Source organism: Prosopis cineraria, unplaced genomic scaffold (genome assembly GCF_029017545.1).
Source record: "Prosopis cineraria cultivar Desert tree isolate PC_DT_omini unplaced genomic scaffold, ASM2901754v1 PC12, whole genome shotgun sequence".
Classification (NCBI taxonomy): domain Eukaryota; kingdom Viridiplantae; phylum Streptophyta; class Magnoliopsida; order Fabales; family Fabaceae; genus Prosopis; species Prosopis cineraria.
In genome coordinates, this window is record NW_026555343.1 from 41264043 (window position 1) to 41285232 (window position 21190).

The 21190-nt window shown below is 33.7% G+C and overlaps 2 protein-coding genes across 3 annotated transcripts; one reads left to right on the forward strand and one right to left on the reverse strand.

The window, feature by feature from the left end:
- Positions 1 to 128: 128 nt before the first annotated feature.
- On the reverse strand, positions 129 to 4161 carry LOC129289366 (uncharacterized). Its single transcript, XM_054926124.1, has 4 exons — positions 2707 to 4161; positions 1434 to 2078; positions 705 to 770; positions 129 to 587 (listed from the first exon to the last, which is right to left on the reverse strand). The coding sequence occupies exons 1-4, from the start codon at positions 4159 to 4161 to the stop codon at positions 129 to 131; spliced, it is 2625 nt and encodes an 874-aa protein (XP_054782099.1).
- Positions 4162 to 9558: 5397 nt separating this feature from the next.
- LOC129287811 (uncharacterized protein C23H3.12c) lies at positions 9559 to 13519 on the forward strand. 2 transcript variants are annotated; one of them, XM_054924056.1, is made up of 8 exons: positions 9559 to 10281; positions 10399 to 10463; positions 10551 to 10649; positions 10806 to 10853; positions 11729 to 11798; positions 11942 to 12013; positions 12578 to 12694; positions 13303 to 13519. In XM_054924056.1, the coding sequence occupies exons 1-8, from the start codon at positions 10087 to 10089 to the stop codon at positions 13444 to 13446; spliced, it is 810 nt and encodes a 269-aa protein (XP_054780031.1). In that variant the 5' UTR covers positions 9559 to 10086; the 3' UTR covers positions 13447 to 13519. The 2 variants fall into 2 exon arrangements, with proteins under 2 accessions (XP_054780031.1, XP_054780032.1); XM_054924057.1 differs by having other exon boundaries at positions 10095 to 10228.
- The last annotated feature ends 7671 nt before the right edge of the window (positions 13520 to 21190 follow it).

Below are 21190 nucleotides of genomic sequence, written 5' to 3' on the forward strand. Positions count from 1 at the left end.
TTTATAAATATCTGTACAAGTGCCCTTTTAGCCTATAAATATGATTTGGCTTCGGTGAATTCTTGAAACTCAATTCGTTTAAACTTTTTTTTTTTTTGATACAAGAGGGGGCTAGGCCCAAACATAAATTAAATAGAAGAGGGATGAGATCCTAGGGACTCTCTAGAAACAAGGCCCCTTAAATAAGGTGTAGTCACAACAAGTAAAGAAGAGGAATGTAGATCTTCTTTAGCTAAAGCATCTGCTACACAATTCTGTGTTCTCGATATATGTGTAACCTGTACCTCCCAATCAAAACTCAGCATAGATCGAATTTGCAAGATAAGAAGACTGTCCTTATTGTTCCGTGAGATGTCTTTTAAATCATCAATAACAGCCTTAGCATCAGATTCTAGAATAACCTTCTTAAAGCCCATATCCCAAGCTAATTGTAGCCCTTTCCAGATTGCCCAGGCTTCAGCTTCATATGCACTGCAACTTCCCAGAAAATGTGTAAACCCTGCTACCCAATTACCTACATGATCCCTTATGACCCCACCACAGCTAGCTCTATTGTTAGTGCTTGACATAGCACCATCAACATTAACCTTGATGTAATCAACAGGAGGGTGGGTCCAAAATTCTCCATCTTAACGGCATGAGACTTCCTTATCATTACTAACATCAGCATGCATAGAAAATAATTTCCAAATACTGCTAATAACCTTTGCAGGATCACTAGGCTTCGTAAAGCTAGGATTGAAAAGGAAATTATTCCTCAAAATCCAAAGCTGCCAAATGGCTACCCCCCAAATCAAATTCCAGTTCTCATATAAATTAGTGCTAAAAGATCCATTAAGATTAATTGCAAACTAATCTTTTAAGGAAGCAGAGTAGAATTGGTTGTGATACCGGGAACTCAAGAACCTATTCCATGACTGTTTGGCATAGTTGCAATCTCTTAAAATATGCAAAACATCCTCGGTGGTAGCATTGCACTAACCATATAGGGGAGAATGTGTGCTCCATTTACTATGCCATTGGTTTGTTAGTAGTTTCTCTTGGAAAGCAATCCACATAAACACTTTTATCCTTTCTGCGCCTTTCCATTTCCAAATAGATCTATATAATGGATTCCGTAGTTATTCAGGGCATTCCTCAATGATGAAGTAGGCACTCTTAATGGTGAAGGACCCATTATGATTTCCTTTCCAAGCTATAATATCATGACCTGCATTAACTTGAGGAGGCATGACCATGATTAGTTTTTGCAAGATATTAGCAGGTAATAAATGAGATAGTTTGAGAAAATCCCAGCTGCCATACTTAGCCCATTCCGCCACTGTGCTCTCCTCCTCCTTTCTTGTGAGTGGTCTCAAACACAAATCTTTTAGTTTACCTTCTTCTAATAACCAAGTATCACTGAAGAAGCTTATATGTAGTCCATTTCTTACCTGCCACTTTGTCCCTTTCTCAACCACATCCTTTTGTTGACATATGAACTTCCAAACCACAGAGTCACCGTTAGAAGCAGCAAGAAGATTGTTCTCATTTCTCAACATGTACTTCTGAGTAAGTACCTCCGCCCATAAACTTTTGTTCCTACTAATTAGTTGCCAAGCAAGTTTAGTTCCACAAGCACGATTGAAGGAGGCGAGTTTTTTGAAACCTAGACCGCCATAGTCCTTAGGTAAAGTAATCCTCTCCCATTTCACAGGATGATAACCATGACTATTAGAACTCCTACCCCATATAAAATTTCTTTGCAATCTCTCCACTTCCTTGCATATGCTATTTGGAACTTTAGCAACCTGCATAGGGTAGAGAGGAATTGAGGACAACACAGATCGGGCAAGGGTTATTCTTCCAGCTGTAGATAAACAGTTAGCTTTCCACATCGCTAGCTTAGATTTTACACGGTCCACTATGTATTGAAACTTTTCTATAGTTTTCCGTGTATTAGACATGGGAAATCCTAGATATCTTCCAATCTCACTACTCATCTTCATTCCCGTGATGGCTTTTATCCTTGCTTTCAAATCAGCCTTCACATTCGGAGAGAAAAATATAGAGGACTTGTTAATACTGACTTTTTCCCCCTGAAGCAGCACAGAATTGGTCTATACAGAGCATCATAGCACTTGCTTGTTCTTCTGAAGCCTCTCCAAAGAATAATAGATCATCAACAAACATAAGATGTGAAATTAAAGGTCCAGATTTTGTAACAAGGATCAGTTTACAGTCACCTTTGTGCACAGCATCAGAAATAATATGAGATAATCTATCCATACACAGAACAAACAGATAAGGTGAGATAGGATCTCCTTGTCGGAGACCCCTCTTTAGAAAGAAATAATCTGATTGTTCTCCATTCCATAAGACATTATAAGAAACAGAGGAAACACAATTCATTACCAAGTTGATAAATTTATTATCCAGACCTGCATCAATCAGAACCTGTTGTAAAAACTCCCAACTGATTCAATCATACGCTTTCTCTAAATCAATCTTCATTGCCATAAAACCTCGCCTCCTCTTGGCCTTCTTCATTAAATGTATAATTTCCTGGCCAATAACTAGATTATCTTGGATATGTCTCCTAGGTACAAAGCTTGATTGAAATGGAGAAATCATATCGTCCATTATGCTCCTCATTCTACTTGTTAAGATCTTAGTTATGCATTTATAATGCAATGAGCAAAGCGAAATAAGGCGAAAATGGCTCACCATCTCTGGGCTTTCTCGCTTGGGAATAAGGGAGATTAGAGTCTTGTTTGCTTCTGAAATAGATAGTCTCCCATTAAAAAAATCTTTAACAAATATGTAAACTATAGGTCCAACAATGTTCCAATTTGCATGAAAGAAGATGGGAGAAAAGCCATCATAACCTGGAGCCTTAAATGCTCTTATAGAGAAAATTGCCTTCTTAAATTCTTCATCTGAGGGTTCTTGAGCAAGCCCTTCAAGTCGAGCTCTCTCCATATCGGGAAAAGATGAATTTGTAATCAGAGTTCCAGACTTAAGCAAGTCTTCTTGGAATAAACTTTTGAAATAATCAATTACCCATTTTAGCAGCTCCTCTTCCTCTTCAATCCATCTTCCACTATCATCTTTAAGAGTAACCACTCTATTCCTTCTTCTCCACATGGTGGTTTTCAAGTGATAATAGCGTGTATTTCTATCACCATTCTTGATCCAGTCAGTTCTAGCTTTCTGAAACCATTTAGTCTCTTCCAGCTTTAGGATCTTATCAAGTTCTCGTTGTAGAGATCCTTCCAATTTTGATAGGAATGCAGAGTAAGGATAAGCATTAGACTTCTGGATGCCTTTCAATCTTGCTAATAACTCCTTCTTCTTCTTTTCAACATACCCAAATACTTCCTTATTCCATACTAGCACAGACTTCTTAAATTCATCAAGGTTGAGATTTAAATCGTAATCTAAGTTCCAGCTTTCCTTCAGGAAATTGTTGAAATTTTCATGAGTAAGCCACGTCGCTTCAAATCTGAATGGTTTTAAACCCCTACCCAGAGGCTCTTCATTACTAAGTTTTATCAGAATAGGATTGTGGTCAGAGAATTGAGTTCGAGCAAGTACCTGTACCGTACAATTTGGGAAATGACCAAGATAAGCATTGTTGGCTAGAGCTCTGTCTAATCTTTCATATAAACGAGAAAACCCACGCACGCATGGTCCCCTCCATGTGTATTTTGGTCCAGTCGAGCCCAGATCTGTCAAACGGCATCTTTCCAGCCGTTCTTGAAACCAACGACATCGATTAAGAATACCTACCCCCGAGCCACCAATTTGTTCATTGATTGAGAGAATGTCGTTAAAATCACCACAAACTAACCAAGGATCCACAATTGAAGAAGACAGATTACAAAGTTTTGTCCAGAGCACATCCCGAAAATTAGAGTGTGGAAGGGCATACACTACTGTACATAAGAAGTCTGGTTGCCCCTCCGCAGAACACCTCAAGTGTAAGAATTGTCGATCTTTCCTCAGTACCACAATGTTCATCAATTGGCTCTTCCAAGTAGCAATCAGTCCTCCCGAACAATCAACGCTAGGGACAATTTCCATGGAGTCAAAGCCAAGAGCAAGAAGCTGTTGAAACCTGGCTGCATCTTCACACCGAGTTTTTGCCAACAAAAGAAGATTGGGCTTAGGCCCATTCATTACCACTTTTAAATTTCGGATGAGGCCTTGGCCACAGGCCCCTCTAAAATTCCAAAATAAAATATTATTCATCATAAATAATATTTATTTTGTAGCTAAAGTAATCACTGTTGAGTAGGAAACTGGGTTTCAGCCACCACAGTTCCCTCACAATCCACTCCCATCTCATTCATTGGGCTATCTATGACAAGCCCAATTTCATTCTCACCTGGGTCCACTTCCTCTATTCTAATATCACCCCTTGTCAGTGGTAATGGTTGTACCACAATAGTATTGGGTATATAGTCATCTTGGGTTTCCATTTCAACTGCTTGGGCTTCCTGGTCGAATCCACTATCATTTTCTTCCCATGTCAACATCAACATTTCATTTCTTTTTGCACAGGTGCTTACCATATCTCGCGTTCTTTTCTCTGCTCTTCGCCTGGCAAGTCCCTTTTGTGTCCCCTCGTAGTGCGCTTGCTGGCTCAATTTTTGTTGGATGAATTCCTGAATCCGCTGTACGTTCTCGTTCTCCTTTTGTTGGTCCACTATGTTCTGCACAGCCGCATTATGCTCAGCTATGACCTCCCAATTAATATCCTCTTCATTGATTTTGGCAGTATTCTCTTTATTCTTCATCTTTTGCTTTGGCTTCCGTATAGTGGTTTCTCGTTCTGAGCTCATGTCGTGCATGGTTTGTACTGTACCATCCTCTACCTCTTCATACGTTTCTCTATCTTGGGCTAGTACAACGAAACGGGAACCAGAGGGGTCACGGCGTGAAAGTCCGGCTGCTCGACTCTTCTCTTTTCTCTGTCTTCGTTGTTTCTGAACAATCACCCACTGTTCCAGTTCAACGCTATCTTTAACTCCTTGCATGGTGGTTTCCATCTTTTCAGTACTAGCATCAGCATGCTCTGTTTTTTCCGACTGGTTTTCGACGTTCTTCTGTGGGCAAACCTCCCATCTATGTCCATAGATTCCACACTTAGTGCATAACATATGTAATCCTTCATATTCCAAGTGATAATCTTCTCCGTCTAAGTGGAAACCAGACATTAACTGTTTACTAAGGTCAACTAATACACAAATTCTTGCAAAATGCCCCCTTAACTGACAGGAAGTATGAATATCCACCTTAATAGTCTGACCAGTCCTATCTCCAATGAATGATAGAGCTTCATTATCATAATATTCCAGAAAAACCTTTGGCACTCTGACCCAGCAAGCCACTTTGTCAATGGTGGCCTCCTGGGAATCTCGGTTCCCATGCTCGCACAGTGAGATAATGGCCGTAAATCATCCATGGACCACCAGTTAATGCATTGAAATAATCCTCCTTGTTTGAGAACTTTACAACAAAATACCCGTAATTGATATTGATAAGTCTGGTTACTCTTTTTTTTGCCCACATTGTTTGAAGTCTCGTTTCCAGAGCTTTAAAGCCAATCGTCCTATCGAGCAGCTTGACGATCAATGTGCACCCTTGAAGAGAAAATGAAGGTAGGAAAGTTACGTTTAGGGTCCTCAACAGTTTGAAAACCTGGTTCCGAATTTTGTTCCTCATCAGTGTTATCGTCCTCTTCATCATCTGAGACATCAAATCACCTTTCAGCTTCTCAGCGTGTCCCAGTAGACTCGGAACATTTTTTGTCCCAAGCTTTGGCCACTGTTCCTGCATCACATGCTTCACCTTGCTTTCCTCAGCGTTCTTGATCTTTTTCGAACTACGTACCAATAAGTCGTCTTCTTCCACTGTTCAATCATGGTTTTGTTGAAGAGGCAGTTCCGTCGACGAGAGAGAGCGAGCCATTTTACACGTTCTGCATTTGCCACATCTATTCCGTCCGTTAATTCGTTTAAACTTTTCTTCAAAAAGGAAAAGGTAATATCACTCTTTTTATTTTGTTTTTTGTTTTTTGAATTGCCTTGACAACTGTTTGTCAAAAAAAATAAAAATAAAAATTGCCCTGACTACTCGCTGTACCATTTGGTTAGTGTGCTACGCGTTAACCGCAAATTGATCCGTCAAGCAATAGCAAAAGATTTTATTTTCCAGAGTACAATACTTTCAAAAATATTTGCCATATAGTACAAATTGAAAATCAGTCTGATAGACATAAAGTTCCAATTTTTTTCGTTTTTGCGTCAAACATATATGGAACTTGGCTTCCATGGCACTGAGTTTTGTAAAATTAGGGGAAAAAAAAAAGGCAAATTAACCATCATGTTACAACAAAAAATTTTATTTACAAAAATACTACACTTTCAAAAATATTTACCAAGATATTACAAATTGAAAATTGGTCTGATAGATAACAAGTTCCATTTTTTTTTGTGTGTGTGTCAGGCATATATGGAACTTGGCTTCCATGGCACCGAATTTTGTACAATTAGGGGGGGAAAAACGTACTTGCTAGTTTGCCACTATCTTTTCCCCCTCACTCGCTACTGGTTCATTTTCTTTTTTTGGTTAATGTGACTCCCCTCATCCTCTCAAAAATTACAAACAATTCTCCCCCTCCTCATGTATATGGTAGGTGTATATGAATTATTTGATAAATTATATATTTGTCATGAAAATAGAGATTGAAAATGGGAGAAAAGAGAGAAATCTAGATGAGAGAAGAGAATTGACAGCATAAGTTTTGCTATCTTTTTTTTTTCCTTAACTAGAGCTTCGTCTCATTAGGTTTTTTTGATAAAGTTTTTAATGAAATAACTTCAATAAATATAAAAAACTTTTTATTCTTTTTTCTTCAATAAATTATTGTCCTTTTGGATTTTTCTTAGTAGGTTTCAAGAAGGCATAATATATAGAAATACTAGGGGAGTGTTATAAATATTAAAAAAATTTTGTGAATATCTATATCATTTAATTACTCCAAATCTTTCAGTTATTACTTTTTTATATTTTATTTGATTTAATCAATTACCTCTGAGCATATAAATAGAAGGTTTTCAATTGTATTTAACACACAAAAATAAGAAAGCTCTTGGCTCTCTCATTCAAGGTTTCTCTCTTCCCTCTTCTTCTCAATCTCTATTTTCATAACAAATTGTTTGGGCCAAAATTAAAATGATACCTATTCAAAAGGATACAATGACTATAGTAAGAGCTAGGCCAAGTAAATGAAGCATCAAGCCTAGTAAGAGATCTAATAATGATTAGGTCAGCTTACATCATGGTAAAATGATTTGACCAAGTCAACATAGGTCTTGGAATCATTTAAGACTCAAAACTAGCAGCCAAACCGTTGCCTTACATGAGACTATGATCTCAACAACTCTCGAATCTCGCAAGATCATGACGTGACCCTCATTTGCGAATATTTTGAGAACGCAAGTTAACAATTACAAACAGCTAACGACTAGCTACCATACTATAAATATGAGAACAATAGCAAAGAAGAGGACATCACAAAAATCATGCGACAACACCTTAATATTTTGAGGAGTTCTTTCAATCATTAGCTTTTAAAGTTAGTTTATCTTTTAATTTAACGTGCCCTTTTCAATTCAATTTACCCATTATAATTTGTGCTCACACACACTATTTTAATTATATTTATTTTATTTTATTTCAACTTGCATCTTTATATTTAGGTGAATTAAGGTAAGAGAGCCTGAGAACCTAATTTTTTTTTAGACTCCATGTCTTTGACACGCCTAATATTTTAATTGTTTGGTTGATTCTCTTCTCAAATGCAAACACAAATATATATATATATATATATATAAATAAATAATTCATATTACATCTACCATATACATGGGGTATGGGAGAATTGTTTGTAACTTTCGTGAGAGGTGATGGAAGTCACATTAACCCAAAAAAGCAAATGAACCAATAGTGGGTGAGAGAGGAAAGAGAATGGTAGACTAGCAAGTACGTTTGATTTTTTTTTTTTGGCAAATTGACCATCATGCAATAACAAAAAAATTTATTTATCAAAATATTACACTTTTAAAAATGTTTATTAAGATACTACAAATTAAAAATCGATCTGATAAATACCAATTTTTTTTTTTTTGTGTTAGACTTATATAAAACTTGGCTTTCATGGTACCAAGTTTTGCATAGTTAGGGGAAAAAAAAAATCAAATGTACTTGCCAATCTACCATTCTTTCCCTCCTCTCACCCACTATTAGTTCATTTTCTTTTCTCAATTAATGTGACTCCCCTCACCCCTTACAAAAGTTACAAACAATTCTCCCCCTCCTCATTCATATGGCAGATGTAATCTGAATTATTTAGATAAAAAAGATATATTTGTGATGAATGAGATTGAGAAAAGGAGAGAAAAGAGAAACTTAGAATGAAAAAATTTAAATTTTTTTTTGCGTGTTAAATACAATTGAAATGTCTTTTATTTATTGCACAAAAGTAATTGATTAAATCAAATAAAACATACAAAATAATAATAATATTAATAACAACAACTAAAAGATTCAGAGTAACTAAAAGATATAGATATCCACAAAATTCACTAATATTCATAACACTTCCCCTTATATATTCAGATATTATATTTCATTAAAACCTTACTAAAAAAACCTGATAGACAAAAAATTAGTGAAGAAAAAAGAATAAACATTATTTTTACATTTATTGAAGCTATTTCATTAAATCCCTCACCAAAAAAATTCAATGAGACAAAATTCTAGTTTAAAAAAAAAGCACAACATAACTTTCGATATATAGAAATAAGAAAGTTATGTTCTCAATTCTCTTATTATCTCATCTAGATTTCTTTCTTTTCTCCTATTCTCAATCTTTATTTTCATAACAAATATATAAATTTTATCTAAATAATTTATATCACATCTACCAATATGCATGAGAAGGCGAAGAATTGTTTGTAACTTTTGAAAGGAGTGAGGGGAGTCACATTACTAGCAAGTATGCTTGATTTTCTTTTCTAATTGTCCAAAACTAGGTGCCATGAAAGCCAAGTTCCATCCATGTATGCGTGACACCAAAAAAAAAAAAAATGAAACTTGTTATCAATCAAACCAATTTTTAATTTATAACATCTTGATAAATATTTTTGAAAGTGTAGTATTTTTATAAATAAATTTTTTTTGTTATAATATGATGTTAATTTGCCTTTTTTTTTTGTAACTGAACAAAATTCAGTGCCATGGAAGCTTAGTTCCAAATATGCCTGACACAAAATTTTTTGAAACTTGATATTTATCAAACTGACTTTTTATTTATAATATCTTAATAAATATTTTTGAAACTGTAGTGTTCTGATAAAAAAAAATTTTTGTTATAGCATGATGGATGATTTGCCGTTATTGACTATCAAATTACTCATGTGAAATTTTTATTGGATAAATGAAACGAGTGAAATATGTTTTCCCCTGAAAAGAAATGGATTATTTTCCCGGAAAAGAAATTGAATCATGTTCCGTATTCCGTAATGCGCTTCCAGCGACGATGACCAGAACCTCGATAATATTTCGCAGCGCGAAGCTGACTCGGTTTGCTCGCGACCCGCAATCGCATGCGCCTCCTTCTGTTCTATCTTCCTTTTTCACCCTCTATTCTTCGCATCTGGTTGTGTCCGTGTTTGTATGTGGGCCAAAGTGCGTCGCTTTTTACGCCTTCTTCGTCTTTCTTTCCTTTCTCTCTTCTTCTGCTCCGTTACTTTCAGCCGCGAAAACTCGACCCCATCTCACAAAGTCGTTACATTTCCATTGCTTGCTCTAAAAATCATAGGCCTCTTTTTATGCTGGTGCAGGAGATTCTCTACTTTGTTTTCGTGATTAGACTTTTGGAATATGCAGAGTATTACAATTGTTACCGAATCAAAGAGAATGGATCTTTAGTTCTTAACTGATAATATTATTCGTCGTCTGGGAAACCGCTCTGCATTCTGCTTCGTCTCTTTCTAGGGTTTTACAGCCAATAGACCTTCGCATTTGGGCAGTATCATGAGAGCCAGATTGGTCGTGTTCCCAATACGAGGGAGGATCTGGTGCTTCAGCCGATCCGCTGACCCGTCTGTTTTGGCCTCCGAGGCTTCCTCTCAGGCTACTACATTCAAGGAGCTCCGGAAAAACATTTCTATCAGTGGTAAATCCTTTAACGCCAATGCCGAGCTTTTGGTAGACTTCGTGGCCAACAAGGTGGCTTTCATTGTATTCAGTTCATTTTTGTTGTCAATTTCCTTTTCGTTTCACAATTTTCTTATCTCTATACCGTGCCTGTGTTCACTGATCGTTTAATTTGATTGTCGGCAAAAGATGAGTAAAGCTTGGATTGGATTGGAAAATGCACCGGAAGGAAGTTTTAAAAATAAGATTCATGGGTAAGTGTTGCAGTTTATATGTCACTATAAGGTTACAGATATTATTAAAATTCTTGGGTAACGATTGGAATTCTTGGCTTCTTGCAGGCTGGGCTTGCGGCTTTTGTCACGGGTTAAGCCGGCTGAGATATTTTTAAGATCTATAACAAAGGAAGTTACTCGGGTTGAAGTGATTTACCCATCTAGGTTGGTGCCTTGGTGATCTGTTTAGTTATTACTAGGATGTTACTTGGGATATGATTTCCTTCGTTTAGTTTCTACCTATTTTTTGATGAAGAAGAAGAAAACTTAGACATGGGTTTGCTTCTTTTGGGTGTTATAATAGTTTCAAAAATTTTGCAGTTTGGATGCTCGACTTGTTCGCCGAAGACTAAGGCATGTGGCCATGAGGTATTTTTCTTGTCCCAATCACGATGTTGAACTTATCACTTTCTATGTTAATCTCATCTTGCATGGATCTTATTACTTGATCATTGCTTTTTGAAAGTTTCGAGTTATAGGCCCCTGGCCACTTTATTTGTGGTTCTTACAATTTCTAAATGGAGTTGATGCCTCCTATTCCAGTATTCCTAAACTACTTTTGCACTATATTTTGAATACAAGGACACCTGTACTTAGGTGGCCCGATATATGTGAATGTAAGCAGTGTAATGCTTTTAACTGAACAGCTTATTTATCTGTGTGGATGGCTATTAGCATCTTTTATTTTGTTCTTATGAGGGAATGCTTTTTACCTGCCTGTTAAATAAAATTAGAATGTAATTCCATCGTTGTTTAAGCAGATTACCTGCCTTTTGCAATTCTTGTAGTCCATGATGACTATTGTTATCAGGTACTATTATGTTAAAGTGCAGCTAACATGGGACCTTAATCACATGGAATAAAGCAACCCCGCCCCCAGGGTTATCCATTTCATTTGCGTTCTTTGCCAAACTGTCAAGTGATGGTTCCGTTTTCTCAATCATTCTGCCCTTGCTTTCAGGGTATGATGATAAGCTGGCAGAATGGAAGAGGAATATATCAAAAATTGCTTACTTTATAATGATCTTAAGAGTTCTCTAAATTCAATACCGTGTTTGGTCTTGAGACATTTCTGTCTGATTCATTTTTCTAGACGAAACATCGCTTTCTGATTCTTATATAGCTTCAGCAAATGGATTGAAGTTTTATAGGCTAATTTGAAATGTGTTATTCTGGCATTTTGATTCGACTTTAAATGTTAGTGAAATTGTCACATTAATGAGTTTTTTTTTTAATATTTACAGAGGGAAAATCATCCACAAGAAATACTTATATGGTTCAATTTCAATGCTCCCACTGACCTCTTCCTTTGCCGTACGTATGTGTTTTGTAATTTTTACTATCAATAATATTACTTCTTTGCAAGGTGGTTCAACATTGTGCATTTGCGCTAATTTAATGTTTATTTATTCTTCAGCTCCAATGTGTTACCATTTTCTGAATTATATATTTTGCAGGTTCTACCTTTGCCTAATGTTCCGTTCTTCTGGAATTTATTTCGAGCTTATTCTCATTGGAGAGCCCTTCAGGTACACACGGTGTTTTTTGGGCCAATCATACAAATGCAAAGTTTGTATAGTAGTTGTGAGCTTTCTTTTTCCCTTTGCTACCAGTCATGTTATGTCAACATGATTGTCACAATCAAGGACATCTACTACTCATGTGGTGTTGCACTTTTGCTGTCAACTCTCAAACTGTCGTAGGGTGATGGCCGCTGCTTTAAAGTTTAAACTCCTTTCATTGAAAAAGATAGGAAACTCCTTTCAATGAAACCATGTGACAACAATGAAATTTTATAATTAAAATTTCATTCCCTGTACGCACTAAAATTGATTTTTTAATCTTTGAAAGTCTTTGCAACTACAGAACTAGCACTGAATCACAGGATTATTTAAGCCCATGATTTGATTTGATCAAGAGTATGGTTCCCTTGGCTTTCTATTTTTCTGTTATCCATTGTGGATGATGACTTTCCAGTAGGATGATATCTTTCATAGTCCTCTATTTTATTCATATTCTGTTCGGAACTTTGATTCTGTGTCTTTCTCTTGAATTGTACTTCAGTTTCTATTCTATTTCATATTATTTGATAGGGAAGTGAGAAGCTGTTTCAACTAGTCTCGGATTCTTCAATCACATCTGCTACCGATAAGGAGGAAAATGATCAAAATGACTCTAGAAATGAAAGCTATTCACTTGAGCCATATTGGGTAAATATTTTATATGTTACTCTGATTTTGGTAGACATTGGACGGTGAAAGTGACTCTAGGGTTGGATTGAAATCAAATCTGTTTATTATACCGTATGCGTGGCCTTTCTTAGTTAGGTCTTAAATGAATCAAATGCCCCCCTGACTAATATAAAGCGGGAACCCATGTTATTTCAAGGTTTTGGCATATCTGCTTTTTCTGTTTATGATATTGTGTATGTTACGGATGTCAATGCAGTCTCCTCCGTCTTCCAGTAAGAACTGACTTAAGTACTCTCTCTGCACAAGAATGCGATTTCACAATAAACTGGCTTGGTTACCCTAGCTGTTTTTCTAGTCTGGTCTTAACAACTGGGTGCTCTTGGGTCCATGCAGGCAAATGTCCTTTCTGCTTATGAGAAACTCTTGGTCTGCTCTAGTGTATTTACATGTAATGGCAAGATTTGGTCTCCACAATCTGATCAAGTGCTCAGATTTAATCCTAGCCACTGCATGTATATGCACTTTTGGGCACCTAAGAATTTCTCTTTGCTCATCGAGTCGCAAAGACCGTGCTTGTTTTGTCCTTCCTGCATCTGACTATTGTTTCTTTATCATGTCCTGAGCAGGTATTGAAGCCGTCTGAGGAACTTGAGAATCTAGCCCGTCATGATAATGATGATGATGGTCTTAGTCAATCCGCCATCAAGAGAATTTGCAAGATCTATGATTTGGGTACAAATGATGTCATAAAATACCAGAGGCTTGGTTAAACTTAGAAATTATATTGATTGCTGCAGCATTATTTTGGCATTTCTACTGGAATTCATTTGTTTTCCCTTTCAAGTCCTCTGCTCAGATTTCTTTTTTCCTCTTTATCTGTTGGAGCCACGGGAGTTGTAAGATGATCATTTTATTTCTAGTATTTAAATTATAATAAAATTATTTCATGATAAAGCATGTAATTACTTGAGTAACGAAAATTTACTCAAAAATGGAATAAATTTTTAAGAATTTAATTTGAAGCCATTTTCTTATGTGGAATGAAAATTTAATCAAATTAATTAGGACTAAATAAAAAGGAGTTTAACTTATTTTTCTAGTTAACAACTTCTATCTGTTTAAATAATATTTGAAGTACATTTAAGTAAAATACTCAAATTAAGATTTAAGTAAAAAGGAGTTTGGTTAATTGTAGACAAAATAAAAAAGAGTATTTAAAATTTCCACAGGATCAAGATGTAAGGCATTGTGAGAAATTAAAAGTTCATAATAATAATAACAATGTAAGTAAAAGAAGTTATAAAAAATAAATAAATTCAAGTTCCAAAAGAAGAAAAAAGTGTGGAGAAGCCGTACTCATGGCCCACTTCATTGGATATTCAGTAGTCGGGCTAGAGCTGTAAAAACAGGCCGAATTCGTAGGGTTAGCTCGTTTAAACACAATAATTGTTAAGGTTAAGCTTAAGCTTTCAAGTTTCAAAATAGAATGCCAGCTTCTAAGGGCCAGTCCTGATGAGTTGAGGGCCAGCCCATTTATGTCCATTTATTTGTTTATATTTTAAAATATTATTTATTATGATAATATTATTAATGCATAATGTTTCAAATATTTAGTTGTTATTGTAGTTTTTTAGAATTAAAATTTACATAATACTTTGGTTTTTTTTTAATAAAGTTTGGTTTGTTTAATTCCAGACAATGATTTTTTTGGACAAAAAAGTAATTGTTTGATATAATTTAGATTATGGACAATAATTTAATTCATATTACATATGTGTGTTTATATTTCTAAATTATATTTTTTAATAATAGAGTATTTTTATATTTATATAATTTTGTATTGTATGACTTGAATTAAGAATTTACAAATTTTAATGTTTCATTATTTGAAATAAGGGAATTTTTGCATAATTAATATGTTGTTGATATTAAGAATTAAAATGTTTATGTGATTTGACATTGGAGTAAGATTTTATCTTGTAGTAAATAAATAAATTATTTTTAATTTTAAAAAATAAAACCAAAAAGTAAAAGGGTTTGAAGCCCACAGGGCTAATCTTAAGCCCGTTATGCTTTAGATATATGCCTCTCAAAGAAAATTCTAACTTAAATAGGCTGACCTTTTTAAATCCGAGTCTATTAAGGGTCAACTTTTTAGGGTTGAGCTAACCTGTTTTTTCAACTCTAGGTTGAGTCCCAAACTCACAAAAAATTTCTTGTACCCTCCTAATTTCTAAACCTCCGATTCTTTTTGTGGCAGCATCCGTACAATGAGAAAGAAAGATAGTGAGGGTGATGAGAGTGAGGAGAGCGTGACAAGGAGAGCTTCACCTGGGTAACATTGAGATTTCAAAAATCTTTCTTTTGGATGTTTCCAGCCTTTTAAAAATTGGACAAATGATCTAGCTTTTCATCTTATTTTCTTCTTGAAGTGTTTTTTTATTATGATAAGGGAAGGGAATCTAGAAATATATAGATTTTAAATTGGTTAGGTATTTCTAACTGATTATTAGGTTGTTAAAAGAGCTAATGAAGTTACATTAAGAGTTTGTATGTGTTAGTTTTGTCCAAATAATCGATTTTGAGGACTTTATAATAGGCTTTAATGATTTGAGAGACTTATGATAAATGAGTAATGATTTTAGGTTAGAAAATTTCTCTGAAGTTTAAATTTATTTAGAAAAAAACTGAATATGAAAACTAAAATTTTATATATGTATTAGGGATAAATTTAAGAGATAGAGTTTGTGTCTTTTGAGAAAGATATGAATATTAGGTTTCCATTAAACTTATGAACATAAAAAATGGACAAAAGTTTATAAAAAATTAATTTAGTTAAAGGATAAAACAGTTTAGAGATTAAATAGGAACATTGAGAACTGTTAAAGTTGATTTTGTAGATAAAATAAATTATTGAAACTTAGTAATAAATTATATTTATTATTGTTAATTTTTGTATTATAGCATTTGAGTTGACAATGTTTAGCACGTTCTTGTACGTGCATTTTATTTCATACTATTATATATAAATTGTTATGGAAATGTTGTGCCCGCTAAGGGCTTGTTTGATTCATTTTAGACTAGAAATTTGCATTTTGAATCGTCTAGCATGCTTATGTTATATCTTATATTATATAATGACCTTTTTTTTGGGCCAAAATTACCTTATTCTTTTTAAGCATGTTAATTTGTGTTGAGTGAAGATTTGATTGTGAAAATAATTTCTTATAAAAATATAATTTTGTTAAACATGCTCGATTGCTTTGAAAACTAAATAACATTCAAGCATGGTTGCATATTTATAATTGTTTTGAATGTGATGTATTTATAGGGAGGATATGATTGGGGTGAATGTGTTAAGGATTTATTTTTTGTGTTAACAATTTATTTTTTATTTTAATCACATGGTAAGCTACTATTAAGGATCTCATAGTTGGCATTTTTTGTCAGGATTCCTTTTTCTTGATTTGGGATTGTGAGACATTAGGCGTCTCTTTTTTAAGGAGGAAAATTTAATCTTGCAAATAATACACTTTTAGCTAGGTATGCCTTTAAGAGATAAAGTGGATGGGAGGCATAAAAGAGGGTTAGGGATGACATCACCTATTGTATAATTACTTTGATATATCTTTGACTTATAAAAACAATATTTCCTTTTTGTGAACTCATTTGTGAATTGGTTTTGCTAAAAATATTATTTATGTAAATACATGTTGCGAAATGATACTTGGAATTGATTTATGGGTATATTTAAAATTCTCATTTGTTATTAAGACATTAGAATTCATTTGTTACCTCTTACAATCTTTAGGTGAGGATGTTGATAGGTCACAAGAGAAGGTGTTAAATTATTGAGCGATGACTCAGTTGTCTTGTAAATATCAACATGTTGAATTTATATTTTGTTTATTGCCATGACCTAGGAATATGTATTTAAGTTATTATTTTATTAGTTTTTGAAATATATAGTAAATTATGATATTTTGGGTCCCCCAAAATAGCTTTAAACGGTTATTTTATTTGGTTTTGAGTTGAGCCCTGTTCTTTTTATTAAAGTTTCTTTTTTTTTATTTATGAAAAATGGTTGTAGGCTTAAAAGTTTTAGTTGTTTTATTGGGATTCTTGTGTCTAACTAGCAAGTTTTTATTATTAATATATAATTTTTTTATTTTTTTTATTTTATGAAAATGAGGGTGTTACAGGAGTTCCGCTTACTGTGTCGTAATGCCTCCCATAAGGCCATGGAATTTTGTAATATAGGCATTCAACTTCCATAAGTTGGCTTTGTGGTTCAGTAGGACCTGGGAAACTGGTTGAGCTACGGAGGATTGAGGCGTGTGATAGGTAAAAGATAAAGACAGTCAAGTTCTAAGGTTAAGTTCCTCTCTCTTTTGGAAGTGTCTCAATCATGCTGTGCGTGTAACTAGTTAGGACTTTGGAGGGAAATGCTGTGAACATTATCTTGTTGTAGATGGTCATGAAGACTCTTGGAATTGGAATTTAATGAATCGTATTATGACATTCATGAATCAACCTACTAATCAAAGAATTTTGGCCATTCAATTTCCGCTTTCATGCCTAAAGTCATTAGAAATATATTTGTTAATATATTTGATCTTTTATTAAAAAAAAAACTCTCAAGTCATTAAATTTGAGAACATTTAAATGCATTATTTCTGGAAACATGTAGATCATAATACATCTCTGGCTTGTTTTAACATTGACTCAACCAAGATTGGTTCTGTATTTGGCCCTGCGGTAACAAACGGAATCTGAGTCTCTGAGACTCTGACCAAGCAAAACCTTATTCCTTTGGGTTATGTCGAATTATATTTGCGAAGCATCTGTAATTTAGAGGCACTCATAATAATTAACATGTAATTTACACATACCTTAAACGTAGAGCCGGTAATTCAGGCTAAGCCCGACGGGTTAGCCTGAATTGGCTCGAAAAATTTTAGGGTCGGGTTTAAAAAAATTTTTTTTATGTTCGGGCCAAGTCCAAACCAAATACCCGAATAAAAAAATTATATTTTTAAAAAATATATAAAATATAATAAATATTAATTAATTTTTTAAATTTTAGATCATTTTATACTAAAATACCATATATTTGAGTCCTAGATATCGTTTAAGTATTAAAAAAATATATTTTATATTTTTTATAAAATAAAATAATTAATTTTAAAGTAAAAAAATTAAAAATAATTTTAAAAATTAATTTTGGATATTTAGGCCGCCCAAGCCCGAAGAAATTCGGGTTGGGCTTAGCTATTCGGGCTTTTCAAGAACATGGGCTGGTTTGAATTTGGGCCAATTCGGGCCCGCCCGAATTCCTGACTCTACTTAAACGTGTAGTGTTCACAAGTGCCAAATGCCCCATGAATAGAAACAAGTAAAAGCACACTACATTTAATTAATACGGATAAGAAAATAAATAAATAAATATATTCTTGTAATCTTTTTACGCATTAGATTTACTTAAAACATGTTGAAAAGTATATGAAGTCTTGCACCTTAGGATTTATCTCTTATCTCGCCCCCTTTTCCATTATTTATTTCCAAAATCCAATGTATTATATAGATATATATATATATATATATATTCACACAAAAAGAAAGGGTTTTTAACATGCTGATTCCCATGAGAGTAATGTGATCAATATTATTCTTATCTCAATCCTACATCAATTTTGTTTGCCAACAAAAAATCTTGCTTGTATTTTTTTTAGTCTAATAATATGAACATTTTCTAAATTGTTGACTTTCTAAAATAAATAAAAATGACTTTAAAAAAGGGAGAATTTGTGAAAAAGGCCTCCTTGAGAGACAAATTATGCCCAAGTACCAAAGCAAATTGAAGGACCAAGTTGGATATTTTACTCGTTAAACAGTTTGAGCAAATGACTGAAATTACCCTCTGTATTAATAAAAAATTTTTAAAAAGGAATGAAATCTTGCCATTAGAGCTTTGGCTCCTCCTCCAATAAATGACAGTAGGACTGCCAAAGCTTCGACCTGCCAATGAAGGGTTGCTTGAAAAAGTTAGTATCCCTTAATTACATGTAATTATCAAATATTACATGTAAACTTAACAGTTAGAGGGTGCAAAGATTTTGGTTTAGGGTGCAAGGGGATTGGCTTAGGTTGCAACTTGCAAGGGATCTGGCTTAGGATGTAAGGTGCGCGTTAAACTCTAGAATTTCATATCATTTTATCACATTTTCTTTACATTCTAATCTATTTTGGCTCAATTATATATATATTTTGATTGCCCAAATTAAGAAAATATACATTTTATTTTCATTTTGCATATGTTGCTTTAATTCAATATTTTTAGGCTAAGTTGTATTATTTTGGTTTAAAGTTTGATTAGATGCATTTTTGGACCTTCGTTGATGTTTTTGGAAGGCTTTTAGATGAAGAAATCAGGTGTAAAAAGGATAAGTTTAATTAATTGCGAAACTGCCAAAGTCATTAGAAAGTCATGACTTTCGCTGTTGTTAAAAAAATGCTTCATTTTATTAATCTGAAATTGATTGCGTATGATACTTATATGCTGAGACTCAACCCAAAATACATTCTTTTGACTTTAAGATACATTTAGAGCTTGGGTGTGCTAGGATTTGGACATTAGAAGAGTTGGGATTAAGAGATTGAAGCTTTGAAGACATTTGAAGCTCATTTTCTTTAGTTTTTTTATTCCTCTTTCCTTTACTCTCTTGTAATCTAAAAAGCGTCCAAGTATTTTGTATATTTGTAGCTTATGAATGATTATGAGTAACCAAACTCTTTGTTCTAAAATTATTTGGAACCCTTATATTGATTAACATTAAGTTCCTCTTCTCTTTTTGTGATTATTGATATATGTGTGTGCGCGCGTGCTTTTTTATTCTTTTCTTAATGTTTCTAAGTATTTGGCCACCATTTAGATGTTGGGTTCACCTGATTGATATTTAAGAGGGCTAGGTTAAGTGTAAAACTTGAGAAAAATAATGCAAGAACTTGATATTTACATGTTAAATGCATAGTTTTGCTAGTAAGATAAAGATATACTTGCTAGCCTTGTATAGCCATACTAAAGTTAGTTTCTAAAATTGAGGTTTATTAATTGTAATAAGATATTGAGTAATTAATTTAACTAAACACTTGTTCATAACTTGGGAGAGCTTGTTCAAGTATTTTTAGAACTTTAAGTTAGTACTTATTTTCATTAAAAGCATTTATGAAAGGAGAATTTTAGTGTTATGAGATACAAGGGGATAAGTAATCCTAGGTCCTATTTATGCTTGAAGTTTGTGGGTCATTATCTTTTCTTTATTTTATAGTGTTAATTAGTTGCAAAATCATTTCACATAATTATGTTTGGTTTAACTTGATTGAATTTTACCTAATCTTTTGTTTAATCACTATTTTAAAATAAATCTTTGTGGGAACAATACTTCTCTTACTCTTTATTACTTGCTATGATTTGTGCACTTATAGAGAACAACAGTGCAAGGGTTCTAGCTTAGGTACAAGGGGCCTAACTTAAAGCGTAAGGGTTTTGGCTTAGGTGTAAGATGCAAAAGTTCTAGTTTGAGTGTAAGGCGTTTGACTTAGGGTGAAAGGTGTAAAGGTTTTAGCTTAGGTATAAGGGGTCTGGTTTAAGGTGCAGAGTACAAAAGTTTTAGCTTGAATGCAAGGATTTTAGTTTAGGTGCAAGGTGCGAGGCATGTGTTATACCAACATAAATTACATGTAATCCATTAGGTATTACATATAATTTTTCCTCAATCAAGTTGGCAAATATTTTTATATATTAAATTACATGTAATTCGTAGTTGTTTACGTGTAATTCAAGAACACTAACAATGGCTTGCTTTATGGATGTTTGATTTACATGTAATCTGCTAAATATTACATGTAATTTTTGCTCAGACATGTTCATGAATATCTTCATCTATGGAATTATATGTAATCCATAGTCATTTTCATATAATTTAGGGGCGTTGACAATAGCGTGCTCTTTGTATGTTTGATTTACAAGTAATCTACTAGATATTACATGCAATTTCCACTTAGACATGTTCGTAAATCTCTTCCTTTGTGGAATTACATGTAATTCGTAGTCGCTTATATGTAATTCAGGAGTATTGATAATGGTGTGCTCTCTCTGTGTTTTTTACATGTAATTCATTAGATATTATGTGTAAATTTTTGCATATTGATTTACATGCCCCCTGCATGTTCAAATTACGTGGAATTATTTATAATTATCATGAACTCTAGAGTCGTTGTCATAACCATACACACTGTTTGTTAAAATCACATGTAATTGTCTATAATTAATTATCATGTAATTATTTATAGTTATCATAAAATAATTTTAGAAACACTCACAATAAGTTCTCTCTTTTATAAGTATTATATACTGATTTATTTGTAAACAATGTGAATTCAACAACGTAACATGAAAGACAACTGAATTGTCCTTGAAAAACAAGTAAATGTAAAGATGGAGAAAGAACAACA